Source organism: Bos javanicus, chromosome 13 (assembly GCF_032452875.1).
Source record: "Bos javanicus breed banteng chromosome 13, ARS-OSU_banteng_1.0, whole genome shotgun sequence".
Lineage (NCBI taxonomy): Eukaryota > Metazoa > Chordata > Mammalia > Artiodactyla > Bovidae > Bos > Bos javanicus.
In genome coordinates, this window is record NC_083880.1 from 66,107,541 (window position 1) to 66,131,513 (window position 23,973).

Below are 23,973 nucleotides of genomic sequence, written 5' to 3' on the forward strand. Positions count from 1 at the left end.
AAGCTGAGCAACAAAACTGTGCAGCAGGGAACTTTCCTGGTGGTCCAGTGGTTAAGAATCCACCTTCCAATGCAGGGGATGCAGGTTCCATCCCTGGTCTGGGAACTAAGTTCCTACATGCTGCGGGGCAACTAAGCACATGTGTTGCAACTAGAGAAGCCCTTGCAACCCAGCACGAGAAGCCCACTGACTGCAGCTAGAGGAGCCCCCATGCATAGCAACTAAAGAAAGTCCACACCCTGCATCGAAGATGCAGCACGGCAAAAAAAAAAAAAAAACAACCACCACCAGAAACCTGTGCAATAGAAGCATGAGGTATACCCATGCACAAGAAAACAATAGGGGAATGAGACCCACATCCTGTCCAGTGAGGTCAATGAGTTAATGATTCCTATTTCATGCTCCTCTGCACACACTAAAAAAGGGATAAGGTGACATTATACTGAAACCTGAGATGATTTACCATTTATGGTGTTCGTTACCATCTTTTTGCTCATTTTCACTGTACCATGACAGTCCCAGTTTGAACATGTAGAGATGAGAAAACTCCCCCACCTGATACAGAGGAAAAGGAAGAGCTGATGATGGAAGCTCGATGTCCACTAAAGAATGAGGGAGAAGGTGGTCTTCTCCCCCTCCCCACATTTCCTTTGAGTATAAAACTATAGGGCAGTATATTCTGAGCCCTGCACCCTCCTGCCCATCTGCTTGTAAACCTCACAAGCATCCTATTCTAATAAATCACTTCTTATCTATAACATTGCCTCTCAGTCAATTCTTTCTGTGTTGAGACACAAAGAACTGGGGCTCTTTGGAGCCCCTGAAACATATTTCTGTGGTTTCATCCTCAGTACCTAACACATTGTCAGCCTCATGAGAAGTGAATGGATAGGTAAAAGATACTACTCCACTGATAAAAGAGACTGAGGCAGAACACTGCCCCTCTTTCAGCCCCCTTTACCCTTTCATACTTTTTCTTATCTCACAGTATCATCTATCATTCACTTATTAATGATATTGTATCATCATTATCCTTCTACTAAAATGTCTTGAATATTCATTGGAAGGACCAATGCTGAAGCTCCAATACTTTGGCCACCTGATGCGAAGAACTAACTCACTGGAAAAGACCCTGATGCTGGGAAAGATTGAAGGCAAAAGGAGCAGGAGGTGGAAGAGGGTGAGATGGTTAGATAGCATCACTGACTCAATGGAAATGAATTTAAGCAAACTCCAGGAGATAATAGAGGACAGGGGAGCCTGGCGTGCTGAAGTCCAAGGGGCTGAAAAGAGTGGGACATGACTTCAGTTCAGTTCAGTTCAGTCACTCAGTCTGACTCTTTTCGACCCCATGAATCGCAGCACGCCAGGCCTCCCTGTCCATCACCAACTCCCGGAGTTCACTCAGACTCACGTCCATCGAGTCAGTGATGCCATCCAGCCATCTCATCCTCTGTCGTCCCCTTCTCCTCCTGCCCCTAATCCCTCCCGGCATCAGAGTCTTTTCCAATGAGTCAACTCTTCTCATGAGGTGGCCAAAGTACTGGAGTTTCAGCTTTAGCATCATTCCTTCCAAAGAAATCCCAGGGCTGATCTCCTTCAGAATGGACTGGTTGGATCTCCTTGCAGTCCAAGGGACTCTAAAAACAATAAACATGTAACTGAAACTTTAAAAGTGACTTATTTTCTGAATTAGATAATAATTTTCAAACACAACACAAATATTTTCAAGTTTCTGTGCTATTTATAATGTAAAATCTACAGATGAGATATATTTTTAAGTTTAATCTCGATTAACATTATCTCCAACATTAAATTTACTCAATAACAAAGCAATAAGTTAAGCCCTGGTTTGTAGCATTTGCTGACTCTATGGTACAAATATTCCATTTGCAGCCAAATCAAGCTACCAATGTTACTGGAAAGAGATGTGTAGTAGCACAGCATGATATAATATTTCCACCATTCATATACAGTAGATACAAGCTACCACAAAAGCACAGACAATGGTAAAATAAAGGAAAATAATTAGGAAATGATGAATTTTGTTTTTAATATACTTTATTTCATTTTAAGTATATATAATTTAATTCTTCTAATATTTAACAACCAATTTGCAAAATTCCCCTCACTTATATATTTTTTACTTAGGTGGCTTCCCTGGTGGCTCAGTGGGTAAAGTGTCTGCCTACAATGCGGGAGACCCGGGTTTGATCCTTGGGTTGGGAAGATTCCCTGGAGAAGGAAATGGCAACCCACTCCAGTACTCTTGCCTGGAAAATCCCATGGACTGAGAAGCCTGGTACGCTACAGTCCATGGGGTCGCAAAGTGTCGGACATGACTGAGTGACTTTCCCTTCCCTTCATAGTTGATTTAGGGAGAAGGCAATGGCAACCCACTCCAGTACTCTTGCCTGGAAAATCCTGTGGGCGGAGGAGCCTGGTAGGCTGCAGTCCATGGGGTCACAAAGAGTTGGACTGAGTGACTTCACTTTCATTTTTCACTTTCGTGCATTGGAGAAGGAAATGGCAACCCACTCCAGTGTTCTTGCCTGGAGAATCCCAGGGACGGGGGAGCCTGGTGGGCTGCCGTCTATGGGGTTGCACAGAGTCGCACACGACTGAAGCGACTTAGCAACAGCTGCAGCATAGTTGATTTATGGGCTTCCCAGGTGGCACTAGTAGTAAAGAACACATCTTGACAATGCAGGAGGCATAAGAACCTCAGGTTCCATCCCTGGGTCAGGAAGATCCCCTGGAGGAGAGCATGGCAACCCACTCCAGTATTCTACCCTGGAGGGTCCCATGGACAGAAAAGCCTGGAGAGCTACAGTCAGTGGGGTCACAAAGAGTTGGACATGACTGAAGCAACTTAGCATGTATGCACATATAGTTGATTTACAATGCTGCGTTAGTTTCTGGTGTACACCAACGTGAGAGAATATATAGATATATACAGAAAATATATTTTTTCTCATTCTTTTTCATTGGTTTACTATAGGATACTGAATACAGTTCCCTGTGCTATACAGTAGGACTTTTCAGTTCAGTTCAGTCGCTCTGTCGAGTTCTACTCTTTGCAACCCCATGGACTGCAGCACACCAGGCTACTCTGTCCATCACCAACTCCTGGAGCTTGCTCAAACTCATGTCTATCGAGTCAGTGATGCCATCTAACCATCTCATCCTCTGCTGTCCCCTTCTCCTCCTGTCTTCAATCCTTCCCAGCATCAGGGTCTTTTCCAATGAGTCAATTCTTGGCAGCAGGTGGCCAAAGTATTGGAGTTTCAGCTTCACCATCAGTCCTTTCAATGAATATTCAGGACTGATTTCCTTTAGGATTGACTGGTTTGCTCTCCTTGCAGTCAGTCCAAGGGACTCTGAAGAGTCTTCTCCAACACCATAGTTCAAAAACATTAATTCTTCAGTGCTCAGCTTTCTTTATAGTCCAACTCTCACATCCATACACGACTACTGGAAAAACCATAGCTTTGACTAGACAATTAGACTATTTCAAATTTGGCAATTTAAAAAAAGGCACCAGAGATCCAATTGCCAACATCCCAGTAGGACTTTGAGGTTTATCAAAATTTCTGAGAAAATTAACAGTTGACTCTCACAAGCCAGTTTGAGGCTTCAGCACACCACTGGTTGTCTTAGTATTGAGTTGGAGGAGTTCTTTATATATTCTAGATCAGTGCTGTCCATTAGAATATTCTGTGACAATGGAAATGTTCTATATGCTCTATAATTGTGCGCAGTTCAGTATCATCTCCACCAGCCACATGGGGCCACTGAATGTTTGAAATATGGCTAATACAAATGACAAACTGAATTTTTAATTTTAATTAAATTCAAATTAAAATATCCACATATTTAATGGCTAGTATACCATACAGTAGCACACGACCAAACAGAGAAAGAACTGACTCTTCCTTGTTTGGGACAGTAATAGACGGTAATATCCAGGACACTAATGATTGTAAAAGTTATATCGCATTGTGAATACTTTGTGTTCGTAACAGTTAAAAGCAGATTATAGTCAGACTGTCCCGGTTAACATTTTTAAATTTTCTTCTCTATAAAATGGAAATATTAATAGTACATATCTCACAGACTGGGGATGAGCAGTGAATGAAACAAAGTATATGGAGCGTTTAGTACGCTGTCTGGCTATCCCGTAAACGTTGAATAATCTGAGTTACCTAATTAATAAATTCTTAGACGAGTCACTTCCATTGGGATTTATATTCTCCTCACACAAAAGTATGCAGATCGGTTTAAAAGTAACTTATAAGTCAGTTACTAACAACCGAAACAATCTTCAGGGAAAGCTGCTATAATTTTCTTATTAAAAAAAAAAAACAAACCCGCAAACCGCTCAAATGTTGCCGGCCCTTTTCCACCGGACCCTTTCCATTCCTTTAAAATCGGCCGGGTTGCAGAGAGACGACTGAGTGACACTGCGACCGACCAATCACAGGAGGCCCCGTCTCGGGCCCACCCCTGAGGCCTTGTCCAACCGCCTGCCGGTGCCTTCCGGAATGGGACCGTTGCGAGGAGGTCGGTTCCAAGTGGGCCGGGGCGCGGGGGGGAGGAAGCGGACCTGTACGCGCGGGCCGTGGCGCACTGCGCGCTCAACACTGTGCAGCTGGTGAGCGCCGCCCTGCCCAGCGGAACGGCGGGGACTGACCTGTGCATGGAGCCCATCCCAGCACACGGGGTCTGCCGCGAGTCCCCGGCGTCCCCTCCGGAGCCCTTTTGGAGCCACCTTCTCGAGCGGAAGTCCGCCTGCGGCTCGGGCCCTGGTGGGACCTGCTCGGAGGAATGGCGCTGCCGGGTGAGGCGTTGCGCAGGGCTTGACAAGGGGGTCCCGCGGCCCACACGCCTTGGCGAATGGGCCGTCGCCCGCGAGGGGCTAGTGCTGGCCATTCGGGGGCCGGCCAGGAGGGGTCCTTTTCCCCTGCGGGGCAGGGGCATGAGCTCGGGCTCTTTGGGGGTCCGGCGTCTGAGGGGGGGCTGGCCAGCAGTTGGGACTGCGGGCGAGTGGAGGAGAGGGTGGCGGTCGGTACGGCGCGGGCTACGGGTCCCCCCGAGACCCAGTCGGGAACCGCAGCCGCGGAAACCCGCGGTCTGGCTTCACCCATTCATTTGACTCGCGCCGGCTTCCGGGCCAGGTGGCCTAAGAGTGAGCTTTTGGCTAAATCGTCCTTTGGACCATAGTTTCCTGTTCAGTGAAAGGGGTTAGAAAATCACACCTCTTTGAGAGCTTAAGAGCGTGAGTTCTGAAGTTAAGATGTCTCCGGGTACAAACTTGCAGTCTGCCACGTTTTCGTAAAGTGGCCCTGTGCAAGTTACTTAACTCCTCTGCACCTCAGTTTCTCATCTGTTAAATAGGTTAGTCTCGTAAATTACAATGGGAGTTAAATGAGACCATCTCCCTGCATAGTGTAGAACAGTGCGTGGCAATCAGTAAGCACTCAGTAAACTGAACTATATTGCCAGGTATTGAGAGGACACTGCAGGATGCAACCTCGTGTAGTCTCACAGCAACTTGGGAAATGTGTACTATTTTATTATTTCCACTTGACAGACGGAATCTCAGAGAAGACAGGTAACTTGCCCAAGGTAACAATGAATAAATCTGTGGGCTCACTGCTACATTATTTGACAGGTTGAAGATAATAGAGTTCCTGCAGTTTGATTCTCAACTAGTTAACCTGTCTTCGGGCAGGTAACTATTTCTGAGACTCAGTTTCTTTGTCTGTAAAGTGCACAGACTAGGGTATTGTGAGGATTTAATGACTAAAGGCACACCGAGTTCTTTTGTATTGTGTGGGCATACCAGGCACGTGTTAAGTGCTCAGATTACAGTCCCCAAAGATGTAATATCATTAATATCGTTGATATGAGGTGGGAATATCAGGACACTAGCACAAGTGCTATGTTAGAGGAACTTGCAGGCTAGCTGGGAAAATGCTGGTCATAGTTTCTAGATCTTAATGTACTGAGTACATGCATGTATTCAAGGCACTGGGTCAGCATTAGTATCTGGATCCCTCTTTTACATCTTTACACGTATCAGCAATTCTAATTGAGTTCTAGCCAGACTCCAACCAGTTGGTCTTCTGGTTTAGACCACCACCATCTTTTTTCTTGAGGTATGGCTGTGGTCTCCTGACTGGTGTCTCTTTTTCTATCCTTATGCTATGCTAAGTCACTTCAGTCGTGTCCGACTCTGTGCGACCCCATAGACGGCAGCCCACCAGGCTCCCGCGTCCCAGGGATTCTCCAGGCAAGAACACTGGAGTGGGTTGCCATTTCCTTCTCCAGTGCATGAAAGTGAAAAGTAAAAGTGAAGTCACTCAGTCGTGTCCAACTCTTAGCGACCCCATGGATTGCAGCCTAACAGTCTCCTCCGTCCATGGGATTTTCCAAGCAAGAGTACTGGAGTGGGGTGCCATTGCCTTCTCCGGTTCTATCCTTGCTCCTCTGTAATCTCAGCACAGTATTGTTTGTTCTCAACACAAAGTTCCTGTTAAAATGTAAAACAGATCACTCCTCTGCTCAAAATTTTCTCAATAAAAGCCAGAGCGCCCATAGGGTCGTCCGGGTTTGACCTTTGCCGTGTCTGTCACCTTGTCCTACTTCTCACCCCTTGCTTAATCCTCTCCAGCCATGTCCTCCTGGCTAGTGCAGACGGGTCTCTGTACTTGCTTTTCTTCTTGGGATAGTTTCCCTCTGGATATCTTCATGACTTTCTCCCTCTTTTCCCTCAGGTTTATACATAATATCTCTATTTCTTAGTTAGGCCTTCAGAGGCTGCCGTGTTTAAAGTTGCAGCTCTTCCCAGATATCCCTTATGTTCTTTATTTTTCTCCACAGCACTTTTCACCTTCTAAGATGATGAATAATGTTTCTTAGTTTTTTTGTGTCATGTCTTTTCCCACTAGAGTGTAAGTTCCATGAGGTTAGGGGTTTTTGTTCCGTTTCATGTTGTATTAACACCAAAGATAGTTCTTGGTACATAGTAGTTATTCAGAAACATTTGATGAATGATGATCCACATTACAGATCTCTTTCTAGTTTTTTTAAAGAGCTTTCACATTCTTTAGGTTATTTAATACACACCAGGGCTTAAGTAGCACGAACACTCATATCCCTAATGTAGGCATCCCTTCATCAACATTCTCCCAAAAATAGTGGAGTGAGAACTCTAGATGGACCTGGATATGAGTCCAAGATTGGCTATGTCTAAAGGCTGTTCTGGTTGTCTTTCTTATTTGTAAAATACCTTTCTTAAGGGGTTCTAGTTCAAACTGAAGTCGACGATATAGGCAAAGGGGAATTAATTATAAATGTTAACCTTGTGATTATTGTTACTTGTAAGGCAGACTGTTCATGAAGCTGCCTGTTTGAAAGGATTTTATTCCAATGAAAAGTAGAAATGTTCGACTCCTGGCATTTCCCTCTGTCCCCTGGGGCATAATAGATGAGGACTGATTTTTTTTTCCCATTTATTCAGCAAATATTAGTTCAGTACTACCACGTGCAAGGCTTGGAAATACTGGGATGAATAAAAGCAACAGCCTATCCTCGTGGAGCTTATAGTTTAGCAGAGGAATCAGACATTACTAAATGTAGTTGTAAAAAATACTACATAGAATTGTAAGTTGCTTTGAGAAATATAGAAACAACAACAATAATGTAAAAGAAGGAGTAGTTAACATTTATGTAACCCTTATTTATATACACGCCACTAAGATACTCTAACTTAATGCATGTAATCCTAACAACCCTGAGGTAGATACTGGTATTATCCCACTTGAGGAAACTGAGGCACAGACTGGTCACATTGTAACTGCCGTGGCCACCTGGCTAAAAAGTGACAGAGCTGAGATTTAAACCTGGCCCCAGACACCTTGTGTTTCCCCATAGAACTGGGACCCCATCCAGAGGGCTGCTGGGGGGCTTCTTAAGGAAGAGATGCTGCTGCTGCTATGTTGCTTCAGTCGTGTATGACTCTGTGCGATCCCATAGATGGCAGCCCACCAGGCTCCCCGTCCCCGGGATTCTCCATGCAAGAACACTGGAGTGGGTTGCCATTTCCTTCTCCAGTGCATGAAAGTGAAAAGTCAAAGTGAAGTCGCTCAGTCGTGTCTGACTCTTAGCGACCCTATGGACAGCAGCCTACCAGGCTCCTCCGTCCATGGGATTTTCCAGGCAAGACTACTGGAGTGGGGTGCCATTGCCTTCTCCAAAGGAAGAGATACTTGACCTGAAATCTGAAAGTTGAAATTAAGCAGGAGAAGACACGCCAAAGAGCTGGGTAGGAAAGAACACGACTCGTTAGAGGAACGGAGAGGAGGGCAGAGAGCCACAGATGAAAGAGTGGGGGAAGAGATCCCACTGGGAAACAGGCAAGGCCACGTGAGGACTCGGGTTTGGATTTGTCCTAGGAGGCATTGGAGCTACAAACATACCTGAGACAGGAATGGCATGATGAGCCCCTTGCTTTAGATGCCCAGAAGCTGCTGGGAGAACTGTCATTCAAATAGTTGAAGACTGTGCCCAGCGGTTCCCCAGGTGGAACCTCCCATTTCCTCACCCTTCCTTACATGACTTGGTTCCCAGACCTTGGTGCGCCTCATCATTGGAACTGTGTATAAAAGTTTGAATAGTGTGGAGTGTATTTATTTAACAATCATTTCCCCCCAAGGTTCAAGCACTGTCTTCCTGTTGGCCCTGACAATCATAGCCAGCACCCAGGCTTTGACGCCTACTCACTACCTCACCAAGCATGACGTGGAGAGACTGAAAGCCTCTCTGGACCGCCCTTTCACAAGTTTGGAGTCTGCTTTCTACTCCATCGTGGGACTCAGCAGCCTTGGTGCCCAGGTGCCAGATGTAAAGGTGAGATCACTTTTGCCCTGGTGGCCTCATTCCCTCACTGTCTTCCTTTTGTTTACTTCAAACCTAACTCTTGCTTATTTGAGAATACCCAAGGCTAAGCCAATATCATAACTATTTATATCAATCTGACAGATCCTCTTTTTTCTCCTGAATGACTAATGTATGTTAGTACCATGCCGGGTGTTTAGTAAAGTATAAAGAAGACCAAGTCATAAATCCTTTAGGAACTTTCTGTAGCTTTTATTGAAACTTTTACGGTGAGGCTGGGGTTTCCTGGTAGCTCAGATGGTAAAGAATTATGGAGATCGCAGTTTGATCTCTGGGTGGGGAGGATCCCCTGGAGAAAGGAATGGCAACCGACTCCAGTGTTCTTGCCTGGAGAATCCCATGGGCAGAGGAGTCTCACGGGCAACAGTCCATGGGTGGCAAAGAGTCGGACACGACTGAGTGACTTCCATTTCATTTCACTTCACTTACAGTGAGGGTATACTTGTTAAGTGCCCCATGTGTGTGGCTAATAAATATTAAAGGAATTCAAGATGGGGAGCGTTCACTTTTACTAAACACTGACAGTTACAGCATCAGGCAATTCTGATATATTTTTTGGATCTTTGATGAGGAAAAATGCATCATGACTGAAACCTTTCCTGGATTTAGGAAAAGTCTTAAATTGTGAATTTACATTTTATTTATTACAGCAACATGGACAGCCTAGGGTAGGGAATCAGGGCCAGGTTTCTCACATAAGCCTTGTGTCTCAGTTTCCTATAGTTGTGTAACAAATTACTGTGAACTTAGGGATTTAAAACAACACTCATTTATGAATGGATAGTTCTGTAGGTCAGAAGTCCAGACAGGCTTGGCAGAGCTGTCTGCTTAGTGTCTCATAGGTCCCTTTGAAGATATTGGCCAGGCTTGGCTCTTAACTGTAGGCTCTTCAGGTTGTTGGCAGAATCCAGTTTCTTGTGGTCGTGGGTCTGAGGTCCCCATTTTCTCGCTGTCAAGCCAAGGGCTGCTGTCCACTCCTCACGACCATCTCCTTTCTTTTCATCTTGCCCTGTCCCCACTTAGGTGAGTCATGGCATGTTGAGTCCTTGCTCTTCAAATCTCTCTGACCTCCTCTTCTGCTACCAGTTGGAGAAAACTCTGCAATTAAAAGGGCTTACCTTTTAGGTCAGGCCTACCTGGAAAATCTCTAAATTTTAAGGTCTGCTGTTTTGGGGCTGTAATTACACCTAAAAAAATCCCTTCATAGCAATTCTTAGGTTAGTGTTCAAATATATAATCAATGGATGGAAATCTGACAATGACATCTTTAGAATGCTGCCTTTCTTATACTAGCATGGAAATGGCCCCACATTTAAATGGTTTATGACTAAAGTTTATTTTTCACTTGTATTATAATATGGCCATCAACAGTCAGCTGGGGCTTTGCTTCATATTCTTCAGGCTAAGATTTAGCCTGATGGAGTAGTCTCTTTCTGGACTGTTGCAGAGATGAAAGCATAACTTTTACAACTTCTCTGCAGAAGAGATACTTGCCACTTGTTTTTTCTTTCTCATTTCTTTGCCTAAAGCAAGTCTGGTAGCCATGCCTGGATTCAACAGATCAGGGCAATGTAATCTTCAGAGGACACTGCAATTTAGGGAGCGGTAACCCCACTCCAGTACTTTTGCCTGGAAAATCCCGTGGATGGAGGAGCCTGGTGGGCTGCAGTCCATGGGGTCGCTAGAGTCGGACACGACTGAGCGACTTCACTTTGACTTTTCACTTTCATGCATTGGAGAAGGAAATGGCAACCCACTCCAGTGTTCTTGCCTGGAGAATCTCAGGGACGGGAAGCCTGGTGGGCTGCCGTCTATGGGGTCGCACAGAGTTGGACACGACTGAAACGACTTAGCAGCAGCGTGTCCAGTTAGCGGCTCACTCCCTTTGCCAAGGCCTGTCTTGGCATCCTCCTGGACTCTCACATCCTTTGTATCTTTAACAGTCTCCCTCTGCCCCCATCTTTTACTTGTCAACTTGTCCTGGAGAATTTTCCACATTCTGCCTTTGATTGATTATATCCTCATGTTGTTTTTGAACATCTTTTCTTAACTCTTGGATTCTTATAAACAGATAATTCTTGAGGCTTATTTATATTCAGAGTCAGTTTGTAGGCAGTGCTGTGTACTTCCTATTAGTGGATGCATGATACCTGATTGTTTCATTTTTAGTTATGATAAAATTAGATTCACGTGTTGTAACACTAGTCTGTCTCTTGTACACAGTATATAGCAGGGATTTGTTTTTTCATCTATTCTGACAATCTCAGTCTCTTAGTTGGGGATTTAGTTCATTTATATTTTTTGTAACTATGCTGTTGGATTTAAGTCTACCATTTTGTTATTTTCTATTTGTCTATCCATCCTTTCCTCTTCCTTTCCTTTCTTAGTTTGAATCTTTTTTTTAAAAATAGTTTATCTCTTTTATTGACTTTTTGCTTACTTAGCATTTTAGCAGTTGATCTAGAGATTGTAATAAACATCTTTTTAAAAAAAACTTAATATTTAATTGGCTGTACTGGGTCTTGGTTGCTGCGTGTGGGCTTTCTCTAGTTGTGGCATGTGGGGGCTACTCGAGCCTGGTGGACAGGCTTCTCGTTGTGGAGGCTTCTCTTACTGGTGAGCACAGGCTCTAGGGTGCACAGGTTTCAATAGCTGCAGCTCATGGGCTCTAGGCTTAGTATTTGTGGCCTGGGCTTGGTTGTTCTGTGGCATATGGAATCTTCTGGACCAGGGATCGAACCCATGTCCCCTGCATTGGCAGGTGGATTCTCAACCACTGGACCACCAGGCAAGTCCCTGTAATATGCATCTTAACTTATTACAGTATATTTTGAATTATTTTGCTGCATCATGAGTAAGGAAAGGACCTTATAACAAAATAGTTCTCTTCAAACTCCCATCATTTGTACTACTGTCATACTTCTTACTTTTTTTCAAGGATCACAGCCTTGTGCTGTCTGGTGTCTCAACATCTCATTTTGTTCAGTTTTATAGTTATATGTGGCAGTTTAATATTTCGATTCCGTCCTGGTCAAAATAGGTAGTCCCAGTTGATGTCTTGGAGTCCATTGCAATTGTTTTTTTTTTTTTTTTTGATGCTTAAAATGTTCCATTTTTGCCAGTGGGCCAGAATGTTTCTGTATGTGTGTGTTTTTGTGAACTGGTAGTCTTTGAGAATTTCTGATGTCCTTGGTTTATCTTTCCTGGCTGGGACTAGAATCAGTAATTGCTACTATCTATTGAATATCTGATATATGCCAGATACACTGGACATGTTATCTTGAGTGTTGTTAATTCTCAGTTTAGTTCAGTCGCTCAGTGGTGTCCGACTCTTTGTGACCCCATGGACTGCATCACGCCAGGCCTCCCTGTCTATCACCAAGTCCCGGAGTTTACTCAAACTCATGTCCATCGAGTCGGTGATGCCATCCTACCATCTCATCCTCTGTCGTCCCTTTCTCCTCCCACCTTCAGTCTTTCCCAGCGTCAGGGTCTTTTTTGAATGAGTCAGTTCTTCCCATCAGGTGGCCAAAGTATTGGAGTTTCAGCTTCACCATCAGTCCTTCCAATGAATATTCAGGACTGATTTCCTTTAGGATGGACTGGTTGGATCTCCTTGCAGTCCAAGGGACTCTCCAGAGTCTTCAACATCACACACAGTTCAAAAGCATCAATTCTTCGGTGCTCAGCTTTCTTTGTAGTCCAACTCTCACATCCATACATGACTACTGGAAAAACCATAGCCTTGACTAGACGGACCTTTGTTGGCAAAGTGATGTCTCTGTTTTTTAAGATGCTGTCTAGGTTGGTCATAACTTTTCTTCCATGGAGCAAGTGTCTTTTAATTTCTTGGCTGCAGTCACTATCTGCAGTGATTCTGGAACCCAAAAAAGTAAAGTCTGTCACTTTCCACTGTTTCCCCATCTATTTCCCATGAAGTGATTGGACCAGATGCCATGATCTTAAAGTTTTCTGAATGTTGAGTTTTAAGCCAACTTTTTCACTCTCCTCTTTCACTTTCATCAAGAGGCTCTTTAGTTCTTCTTCACTTTCTGCCATAAGGGTGGTGTCATCTGCATATCTGAGGTTATTGATATTTCTCCTGGCAATCTTGATTCCAGCTTGTGCTTCTTCCAGCCCAGCGTTTCTCATAATGTACTCTGCATAGAAGTTAAATAAGCAGGGTGACAATATACAGCCTTCACGTACTCCTTTTCCTATTTGGAACCAGTCTGTTGTTCCATGTCCAGTTCTAATTGTTTCTTCCTCACCTGCATACAGAGTTCTCAAGAGGCAGGTCAGGTGGTTTGGTATTCCCATCTCTTTAAGAATTTTCCAGTTCTTAATTCCATATGGTCAGAAACATTTTCCTATAATAGAGGAGAAAACATAAGTTCAGAAAGGGTAAGAAAATTGCCCTGTGTCTGCCAACCATCATCTGAATAATGGCTCCTAGGGTCAAATCCAGCTTGAAGTCTGTTACTGTAAATAAAAGTTTACTGGAACATAACTAGACCCATCATTTGTATATTGCTTATGGCTACTTTTACACTTTAACAGTAAAGTTGAGTAATTACTAAAGGGAGTTATCTGGCCCCCAAAGCCTATTTATTCTCTGACCCTTTGTAGAAAATTTGCTAATCCCTGCTGTATGAGAGCTGCACTTTTTCAGAAATTCAGATATCTTCCTGATAGCTATTATTTGTTCCTGCCTGGTATTTCTGTGTGTGACTGTTGAAACTAACTTTCCTCATGTTGTTGTAAACCCTCTAGGTCAAGGTACCGCCTGATAAAATTAGTTTTACTCAAAAGAAAGTGCACAAGCAGCAGAGTCGTTCGCCCAAGCTTTTGATCTTGGCTCCATCTCGGTAAAATGGGAGTTATGATGCCTTTCTCCTGGGATCATTGAAAAGATAATGTGAAATCATGTTATGCCTGATAGGTAACAGGCCCATGAAAGGCCCTTTGATTGTTAACTATTGTTATAATTAATATTTTAAAACGTTTGCTTTTATAATTTTGCTTTTGATAATTTATTCATGAGAGTTCAGACGGGGCTGGTGTAGATACTGTATGGACAGCCCATGGTGTCTGTAAAGAGCCTGGGAAGAGAGAGAGCAGTTGAGAGGCATAGAGTGGAGCAATCTTGACCAGCAGAGGTTTTGTACCATCAGGTATAGGAGAGAAAATGGGGATTATTAGGTTAATTTTACATTTTGGATTTGAATGCAGATGAGAGGTTTCTACTGATGGATTTCAAACATTTGTGGGACCATAGCATTCAGTCCAGGGGCCTCCTGGAAGAGTGGGGTGGTCTTACTCTAACTTGAATGATATCTTTTTTTTAAAAAGATTTATTTCTATATTTTTTGGCTGTGCTGGGTCTTTGTTGCTGCATGCGGGCTTTCTCTAGCTGTGGTGTGCAGGCCTCTCGTTGCGGTGGCTTCTCTTGTGGAGCGCAGGCTGTAGGCAAGTGGGCTTCAGTAGTTGTAGTTCACGGACTCTAGAGTGCAGGCTCAGTAGTTGTGGTGCACGGGCCCAGTTGCCCTGCAGCATGTAGGATCCTTCCTCCCAGACCAGGGATTGAACCCAACAAGTCCCTGCACTGACAGGCAGATTCCTAACCACCAGACCACCAGGGAAGCCCAGAACACTACGTTTTAATCTGTCTCATGATTTGGAGCTGCATGTGGATTTAGATTGAACTCTTGCCCCTGCGGGTGTTCTCTGCTGATGTCACAAGTTCGAGTGGATGTTGGCCCAGGCTGAAGGTATAGGCTAAAGCCATCCAGACAGCTGCAGTGCACTGTGATTCGGGGGTAATTGTGTGATTCAGTTCATTTGCTTAGTCATGTCCGACTCTTTGCGATTTCATGGACTACAGCACACTAGGCTTCCCTGTCCATCACCAACTGCCAGAGCTTGCTAAAACTCAAGTCCATCGAGTCAGTGATGCCATCCAGCTGTCTCATTCTCTGTCATCCCCTTCTCCTCCTGCCTTCAATCTTTCCCAGCATCAGGGTCTTTTCAAATGAGTCAATTCTTCCCATCAGGTGGCCAAAGTATTGGAGTTTCAGCTTTAGCATTAGTCCTTCCAGTGAGTAATTCAGGACTGATTTCCTTTAGGATTGAGTGGTTTGATCTCCTTGCAGTCCAAGGGACTCTTGAGAGTCTTCTGCAACACCACAGCTAATTGTGTGATTGGTGGTGGTGGTGGTTTAGTCGCTAAGTCGTGTCCTACTCTTGGGACCCCATGGACTGTAGCCTGCCAGGCTTCTCTGTCCATGGGATTCTCCAGGCAAGAATACTGGAGTGGGTTGCCATTTCCTTCTCCAAATTGTACAGTTAGCTGTGCCTTTTTGTTCCTAATTCAGTGGTTGGCTTCAAGATCTTGACTTACCGCACCACCGAGGGACCTGTGCTGCTTACCGAACCTTTCAGAATCTTTGTTTTCTCATCTGTAACATGGAGATAGTTACAGTACAGCGCTCAGCTGATGGATGTAGGGTGGTTAGCATGGTGATGGCAGGTAATACGTGTGTAATCAGTATTAGCTCTTGATGGTACTATTATGTAATAGTGGTAGTTCATGTACATTGATGTTTTATTTTTTTTATCAAACTGCCATCCGCATTGCTTAATGCCTACTGAACAAAAGGTGTTCCACAAATATTTGTTGAATGAATGAATTGTAAACTTTAGCGTAATAGAAATGAAAACTCTCTAAATGTGCCTCTTAATCAGAAAATAAATGGCTTAATCACATATTTCATTCTTCTAATCACTTACGAAACATGCTGTGGTGAGGGTGTGATGTGTACATTGTAAGCCGTGGAAGGAAGGGAGTTGTATGGATGTTTAGGAGCTGGTGGATTTCCTTATTAGAGATGCACATTAAATAAACCAGTTGAGAAAGAGTCTCTGTTACTGCCACTTCCATGTAGTGGGGTGTGTCCTGCTCAGCTGTCGTTGCTTTCAGTGAGTAGGGAGAACTCCCTCAGTTCTGTTAGATCCACTGAGTTGGTTGCTGTCATAGATAGATCATTAGGGGAGATTTTGGTTATTTTGTCATAACAGATTCAACAGGAAAACAGAGGAATGGGGTTGAGTAAGTATGAGAGGAGAGCACAGCTCTGGGAACAGTGGAGTGTGGAATAAGAGTTGATTTTAGGTGTTAATGAAGAATGAACATCTTTCATTTCAGTGTTAAGTACTGTATATGTAGGGCTTCCCAGGTGACTCCTTGGTAAAGAATCTGCCTGCCAATGCAGGAGATGCAGGTTCGATCCCTGAATTGGGAAGATCCCCTGGAGGAGGAAATGGCAACCCACTCCAGTATTCTTGCCTCCATATTCATGGAATTTTCCCCAAGAGGGGCCTGACAGGCTGTGGTTCATGGAGTCAAAGAGAATGGAGCGTGCATGACCCTCCTACAAAGGCGTGTCTGTGGTTTCCTGTCTTTAGACACGTAAGAATTGGAGGCAAACAAATGTGGATTTGGAGAAATCTGGGGCCAGCTTCCTTCCTGCAGGCTCAAGATCGACCATCCCACATAGGAAAAAAAGCAAAAACAAGCTGCTGACATTTTGAGCTTTTAAATCACAGACAGCTGGTAGATCTGTCTCTGCAAAGCAAGTATAGTAGGCATGATGCTGGCTTCACACAGGAATAGGTCGTTTTTGTAGTCCCTAGAAAGGTTGTATAGCTCAGACTGGAGCCAGGCTGCCTGGGTCTGAATTCCAGTTCCTTCATTAAGAGCTGAGTGACCTTATGCCCCAGTTTTCTTATCTGTAAAATTCAGGTAATAGGAGGACCTAGTGCATAGATCCTCTTACTAAAGGAGAAATGCTTATACAGCACTTGTCAACACTGCTTGCCTCATTTTAAGTGCTCAAAAAGTGCTAACAATGACCATAGTCATTTGGGGCTTTGGATGTTGTTCTATTGTTAAAGCACCAGATGGCGACAAAGCACACAGCAATTACCCACATTCTGCTGAAAGGATTTCTTGAATAGATTGTTTTCTTCTTCAAATCCTTTTTAGATGTGTTGAACCTGACTTAGCTTTGGAGACATCTGAGTGAAGACATTGCCATTTATTAGCTTTGTAACCTTCATGAGGTTACCTACCAATGCTGAACCTCAGTTTCTTACTCTGTTCACTGGGGATGATAATACCTGCCACAGGGTCCTCATGTTCATTAAGAGGAAGAGCATCATAAACACCCTGCACAGGTTATGCCAGAGCAGGTGTCAGTGGGAGTGACCACCTTTCCTTTCCTTACTTCCAGCTTCAGAAGGACTGTGTGTGTGTATGCTTAGTTGCTTAGTCGTGTCCAGCTCTTTGTGACCCCATGCACTGTAGCCCACCATGCTCCTCTGTTCATGGGATTCTCTAGGCAAGAATACTGGCGTGGGTAGCCATTCCCTTCTCCAGGTGAGGGTCTTCGCAACCCAGGAATCAAACCCAGGTCTTCTGCTTTGCAAGCAGATACTTTACCAACTGAGCCACCAGGGAAGCCCTAGAGTTGCTCTTTCTATGAAGTTAGCATTTGGGAGTAATATAGCTTCCTGTGAAAAATATCTGTTTAAAAACTGAAATCTTGTGTGGCTGGTTCTTTAAGCCATCATAGATTGCTCAGAATTTTATTCATCATTCAAAAAAGTGCGACCAAGCAACGTCTTGAGAATCCATCCAATTGCTCTTCCCTTACCTTTGACAGAGCTCTCATTGCTGTAGCCCTTGGCAGTTTGGAAACAACCAGACCCTAACCCCTCTCCAAGTAGGCCTGGGTCCTAGGTCGAAAGGAAAGGCAGTAGTGGCCCTGAGGCCAGTGAGGCGCCAGTCATGTCTCACACACTCCCGCAGCCTGCTCCTTCCTGGGCAGTAACGCTAGAAGCTAGGAATGTCTTGGCAAGGCTCGCAAAGGGCAGAGCAGAATCTCGGCCGTGATTCTGCAATATCGGGCCTCTGAGCAGTTCTGGAGCTCTCCCCTTGTAGAAGCTAACACGGTCCTTCCAAAGAAAGGCTTGCAAACACACGCCGGTTTGCTGCCTCTTCTTCCCCAAAAGAGGCTCGCTTCCCCCCATCCTGTGAACTCTTACTTCCAGGCCTGGGGGGAAAGCGCTTCCTGGAGGTCTTTTCTCAGGGGCTGTTTCCCCTGAGCTGGGGCTGTGGTTCAGTTCAGTCCAGGTCAGTCGCTCAGTCTTGCGTACACTTGACCCAGTCATCGTGTGTATCACCACTTACCATTGATTTTCCCTCTGTTTAGAAAGCGTGCACCTTCATTAAATCAAACCTTGATCCCAGCAATGTGGATTCCCTTTTCTACGCCGCTCAGTCCAGCCAGGCCCTCTCAGGGTGTGAGGTGAGTCCAGCTTCTTCACGTTTGTGTTTACTTTAAACTGTCAAGTCCTTTTTTGAAGACAGGTGGTCACGTGAGACTTTTTTTTTTAGCAGGGAGACTATTGGAATTCCATTCTTGTGGGGTTTTTTTTTTTTCTTAAAGAGATGGACTTGGTTTATGTTTCCCAAGTTTTCACTTTTTGTGAATTTTTAAGTAATTTCTTCCTTGAGTTGCCTCTCTTCTGGGAAGTCCTGCTTTTTTTCTTATAGTCTCCCTTTAACATTTCAAAATGTTTAAAGTGAAAACGCCACATTTCTAGAAATCTATTTTTTTGATCACAGGAGAACCCTATCAGTAGGCTAGTAACTTGCCAGAATATTTTCAAAAGTGTTGTGCTGAGGTTTCCCAGATATTTAATTCTGGCTTCTGAGATGTTGAAGACAGTGATCGAGGACCAAGTGGGTGATATGACTGTGGTAATTGCTCTGCCTGCCGCAGGCGGCCCTCACCTGTTCTAAACTCTGTGTCTGCCTATCCTTTCTTAGATCTCTATTTCAAATGAGACCAAAGACCTGCTACTGGCAGCTGTGAGCGAAGACTCTTCGGTGGCCCAGATCTACCATGCAGTGGCAGCCCTCAGTGGCTTTGGCCTCCCCTTGGCTTCCCAGGAAGCGCTCGGTGCCCTTACTGCCCGTCTCAGCAAGGAGGAGACCGTGCTAGCGTAAGTCCGCATCTCAAGCGCTTCTCAGGCTGCTTCCCCGAGAGGCTTCATCCGCTGGTTCCACAGGTGTTGTCTGGGCACCTGCTGTGCTCCAGGTGCTCTGTCGGCACTGCAGACATCGTGTTGTACTAAGGTCCATGTCCTTGTGCAGCTCCCCAAGACATGGTCTCCTGTAGCTGCCCTGGCCAGGGCAAATACTGAGTCAGAACATAAGTGTGCTGCTACAGAGACACGATTGCATTTGAGGTTAGGGCTGAAGCAAGGGTAGGAGTGACCAAGGGAGAGGGAGGCCAGGGAGCCATGTGTGTCTCGTGCTGAGGCTTGGCCAGGCCACGGTGTGATGGTGGAGACTCTGCCATGGAGGAGGGCTCATGGGGTCCCTTAGAGCTGTGGGTGACAGCACCCAGCGGGGGAGTAGGGGCTCAGAGGGGAGAGTATCCTAGGGATCTAACCCTGCTCGTCTGCAAAAGGCTCGGGTGAGGGAGAAGCACCCACTAGGAAGGAACACTGAGCAACTTTCCTGTTTGTTATACATTTATTGTACGTGTATTGTAACTGACTTCAGGATGTTTACTAAGCTTACAAGTTGCATGTAGTTTTTCCCCCCCTTTGATCCTGAAACTCCTCATTAAGCACAGTATACATGTATTTCATTTTCTGCGTGCCCCCCATTTAATTGCAACCCTGAGAGGGATTGGAGTACCTGGACTCCTGTTTATCGTCAGCAAGACATTAGCGACGCAGTGCCCTACTGCAGAGTAGTTCAGTTGTCTCCCAGTGTTTGGTTTGCTTTTGCTAAGAACTGAAATGTTTCTAAACTTGAAGCTTTGTTAAGAGCAGGTTCACAGTCAGTTGCCTTTCTCTTTGTCACTCTCACATCCTACTCATTTTCACGTGGTCAGTAATCAGTGACTTGGGGGCTGGGGCTTTTCCTAGGAATGACATTTTGTGCACACTTTGCCCAGTGCTTGGCCCTTGTGGTGCTCTGGTTTCAGGTCACAGGACTTATCACCACTGTGTCTCCTGTCATGAATTCATTTGTCAGTGCCTCACTCAGATGCTACCTTCTACAGAAATACCTTTCCATTGCCCTCTAAGCAAAAGGGAAAATCTCCCTCCTCTAAACTCCATAACAGAAAGAAGTACAAGGAAAGTATATCCATTTTGGGGTCTGTTAGACTTGAGTTTGAATACTAGCTCTGTTTCTTGCTGTGTGACTTTGGGCAAGTTACTAACCTCTCTGAGCCTCATCTGTAAATGAGATCAGTAATCCTAACATCACAGAACAAATATCAAGGTTCAGTAAGATGGTTCTTGTCAAGAGCTTAGTGCAATGCCTGGTCTTAGTGGGCATGGGCCACATGGAGTTCGTGCTCGCTAGAGCACTTCCTTCTCAGGTCCCTTTCTTAGGGAGCTGGTTACTTGATTGTATTGTAATTTTTTAGCTTTATTTGTAGTGCTCAGAGAGCCTGGTACCATGGTAGGTGCCCAAGAAAGAGTTAAGTTCAAAACTATACTTTTATATTTCTGTTCTCTCCTCTTGAAAAACTTCAGATAGGAAGACCACACGCTTGGGATGTGAGAGAAATGTTCAAGTCCAGCCTCTTATACTTTGTGACCATGAGCAGGCTGTTTAACCTCCCTAAACCTCAGTGTTTTCGTATGTTAAACAGGGAGAATGATATCTGTCTCATAGGGTTATTGTGAAGATCAAACTGGCAGAATGCCTTATATAATATTACTACTCAATTGCCCTGTTTTAGGAAATCTGATATAAATTAAGACTTTTCTAAATGGGCCTTCTACATTTAATTGAACTTATTGTAGGAAATGAATGTTCATAAACTTGTCTAGAACAGGAAAAGAACATTTGTAAGCTTGAGTGAACAATCTAAAAAGATGCTGTTGTGGTCTCTCATAACCCAGTGTCTTTGAATCATCAACAGTATATTAGTAAGACAGGATCTGCTTTCTTAGTGTTTGCATATAGTGCTCCAGAGGGAGAGAAGTTGCTGACTGGGGAATAAATAAAGCCAATGATTAATGGCTTTTGGATTAAGCTAAGTGGATTAATTTCATTCTGAAAACTTCTGAGGTTGTTACCAGCGTGATGCTCTCTTGTTCTGAAGAAGAGAAAAATGATATCTTAATTGAAAAGTTCTTTCTAGGCTCTCCTAGCAGTCTTTTCTGGGCTCAGTGTTTATTGTAGGCAGATGTGGAATTTCTGTCTTGTTTGGAAATTCAGGTTTCATTTTCTCAAGTGCATTCTAACAAGCATCTGCATGAGTTCTGACGCCTGTGTTTTCCAGCTTGCCACCTTAATGGAATTTTTTTTCCATGGAGGGAATCTAAATTGTTATAATCACAACGAAAGCAGACAAATTCTCTCTCTACATCCCCCAAAATACTGACTTGATAAATGGTGTTTTTACACAAAGGCCTGGTCATCTCTTGAGAATTAGAGAACCTTTCTAGGGTTGAGCAGCATCAGCTTAACCACCAGGGGTCCTCAGCTCTCTCCATTCCACTTCTAAAAGCACCATTTCCATTCTTAGTTACCCACGTTAAGAGAATAGAACCTAATAAAATATCTTACATGGACATACTTAACTTGTTGTTTGTTGTTCACTAAGTCGTGCCCAACTCTTTGTGACTCCAGCATGCCAGGCTTTCCTGTCCATCACCAACTCCTGGAGTTTGCTCAAACTCATGTCCATTGAGTCCGTGATGCAACCCAAACATCTCTTCCTCTGTCACCCCCCTCTCCTCCTGCCCTCAGTCTTTCCCAGCATCAGAGTCTTTTCCAGTGAATTGGCTCTTCACGTCAAGTAGCCAAAGTGTTGGAGCTTTAGCTTCAGCATCAGTCTTTGCAATGAATATTCAGGGTTGATTTCCTTTAGGATTGACTGGTTTGATTTCCTTGCATTCCCGTGGACTCTCAAGAGTCTTCTCCAGCACCACAGTTTGAAAGCATCAATTCTTTGGCGCTCAGCTGTCACATCCATACAATAGTTTTCCAGTAGTCACTGGAAAAATCGCAAGCTTTGACTATGCAAACCTTTGTCGGACGTACATACTACATCGCACCTTAAGAATGAAGTGCTGATTGTGTTAAGAGTGGACAAGCCTTGAAAACATTATGCTAAATGAAAGAAGCTAAACACAAAAGGTCACATTTGTATGACTCCATTTATATGAAATATCCAGAATAGGTAAATCCATAGAGACAGAACACAGATTGCCAGGGCCAGGGGGCAGGGAGAGTGGGGGATGGGAAATGGAATGAAACTGTTTAATGGATATAGGGTTTTATTAATATTTTGGACTGATGGGAATGCTTTAAGACTATATAGAGGTGGTGATTATACAACATTGTGAAACATACTAAATGTCTCTGAATTTAGTATGGCTAATTTCAAATGGCTAATTTCATGTGAATTTCACTTCAGTGACTTAAAATGTATATATACATATACAATCATGGATAAGGGTTAACAGTTACAGCACTGTATGACCTATTAAAACATACATGGGCATCAGTTGAAGATTAAGTGAGTAAATTATGGTTCATCTAAGCAATATAATACTTTGTCATTGTTAATAAGGATGAAATACATTTACATGTACTCATGGAAAAGTGTGTACAGTCTATTAAGTTAAAGATAAATTAGAGAGCAGTTATCTTTTAGGGGTAGGCATTACAAGAATTTTAACTTTCTTAAATAACCTAAAGAAATTTAACTTTCTTTAGTAATCTGTGTGAATTTTTGACAAATATGTACTTTTATAGTCAGAAATAAATGATAATAGAAATAGAAAAGAAAAAAAAAAGAATAGACTCTGGTTTGAGAACCAGATCTTTTATTCCTTTCACCTTATTTAATGCCTCAAGGACGAGCAGCTCTCAGGTTTCCTAGCTGGATGACAACAGCACAAGTGTTAGCTGTATGTTTACCAAATGCTTCCTGTTTCTGCTGCATTCATCTGGTTTCAGAAAAGTTGCTCCAGATTCTACCAGCAACCTACATATGTACATTCCACAAAGTTTCTTTGGTCTTGGAGTAAGAAAAGCAGAAAGTTAACAGGTAGCTAGCCTCTGCCTGGCACAGTACCTCATATGACATGGGGATGCCCAATGTACCTTGGTTGAATTGAGTCCCATTCTATCTCAGAGTGTATCTCTTCTAGAGCTAATGAAGTCTTCGTCTAGTGTTCTCTGTGCAATGCCATTAGGAACCAAACGGAGGTTCAGAAGGGGGTTCACTGGTGCTCCATCTCTTCTCTCTGCCTTCAGTACTTTTGTGGATCCTGTTGCCCAGATTGCCTTCTCTCTAGCTGTAGTGAACTTTGTGATAGTAATGGTCTATTTTTTTGGCTGTACTACATGGCTTATGGGATTTAGTTCCCCAACCAATCATTGAACCTGGGATCCCAGCGATGAGAGCACTGAGTCCTAACCACTAGACCATCAGGGAACTCCTTGTAATGTGATGGTCTTTGTTGCCTCTTTCCCATATATTTAGATTTACATTACATAGATTGTATGTAACGTACATACAATCCCCATTAGATTCCCATTTACATAGACTGTAAACCAGCTCCTTCAGGCCCGAGACTGTCACATTTCTAAAGAACAAGAGCAGGATATTTTTACAGATATCCCGATACAGGAAGGGTGCATAGAGACTTGCCATTCATTGGGGTTCTACTCTTTACATTCCAGAACAGTCCAGGCTCTACAGACGGCCTCCTACCTGTCCCAGCAGGCTGACCTGAGAAGCATCGTGGAGGAGATTGAGGTACAAATTTATTTTGCCAAGGGAATCTCCCAGTTCCTGTCTTTGAAACCCATTAGAAGAGTCTTGCAGATAAACATGAATCATTTGTTACAGCCAGTTACCTTTCTTTTCATATCCCTGGCACACTTCTGTTCTTTGTATCAGA

At 43.9% G+C, this 23,973-nt stretch overlaps 2 protein-coding genes and 1 non-coding gene across 10 annotated transcripts in view; 2 read left to right on the plus strand and 1 right to left on the minus strand.

The window, feature by feature from the left end:
* Window positions 1-5,456, minus strand: part of MROH8 (maestro heat like repeat family member 8) — a 60,393-nt gene extending 54,937 nt beyond the window's left edge. For 3 of the 5 annotated variants that reach the window (XM_061437522.1, XM_061437525.1, XM_061437524.1), the window contains exon 1: window positions 4,206-4,298. Coding sequence is in view for 1 of the 5 variants with exons in the window: in XM_061437526.1 (XP_061293510.1) it covers window positions 4,694-4,980 (287 nt within the window). In the remaining 4 variants the exon portion in view is untranslated. Of the gene's footprint in view, window positions 1-4,205; window positions 4,299-4,370; window positions 4,448-4,693 lie in introns of those variants that run through there. The other 2 variants (XM_061437526.1, XM_061437523.1) reach the window with 2 other exon arrangements.
* RPN2 (ribophorin II) overlaps window positions 4,530-23,973 on the plus strand; it is a 52,467-nt gene continuing 33,023 nt past the window's right edge. For 2 of the 4 annotated variants that reach the window (XM_061437527.1, XM_061437529.1), the window contains exons 1-5: window positions 4,530-4,563; window positions 8,720-8,913; window positions 18,234-18,329; window positions 18,854-19,029; window positions 23,753-23,828. In XM_061437527.1, coding sequence (XP_061293511.1) covers window positions 4,545-4,563; window positions 8,720-8,913; window positions 18,234-18,329; window positions 18,854-19,029; window positions 23,753-23,828 — 561 coding nt within the window. In that variant the 5' untranslated portion in view covers window positions 4,530-4,544. Of the gene's footprint in view, window positions 4,564-4,757; window positions 4,841-8,719; window positions 8,914-18,233; window positions 18,330-18,853; window positions 19,030-23,752; window positions 23,829-23,973 lie in introns of those variants that run through there. The other 2 variants (XM_061437528.1, XM_061437530.1) reach the window with 1 other exon arrangement.
* Window positions 16,387-16,517, plus strand: LOC133259935 (small nucleolar RNA SNORA38). Its single transcript, XR_009740603.1, has one exon. It is a non-coding gene; the product is annotated as a small nucleolar RNA SNORA38 (small nucleolar RNA).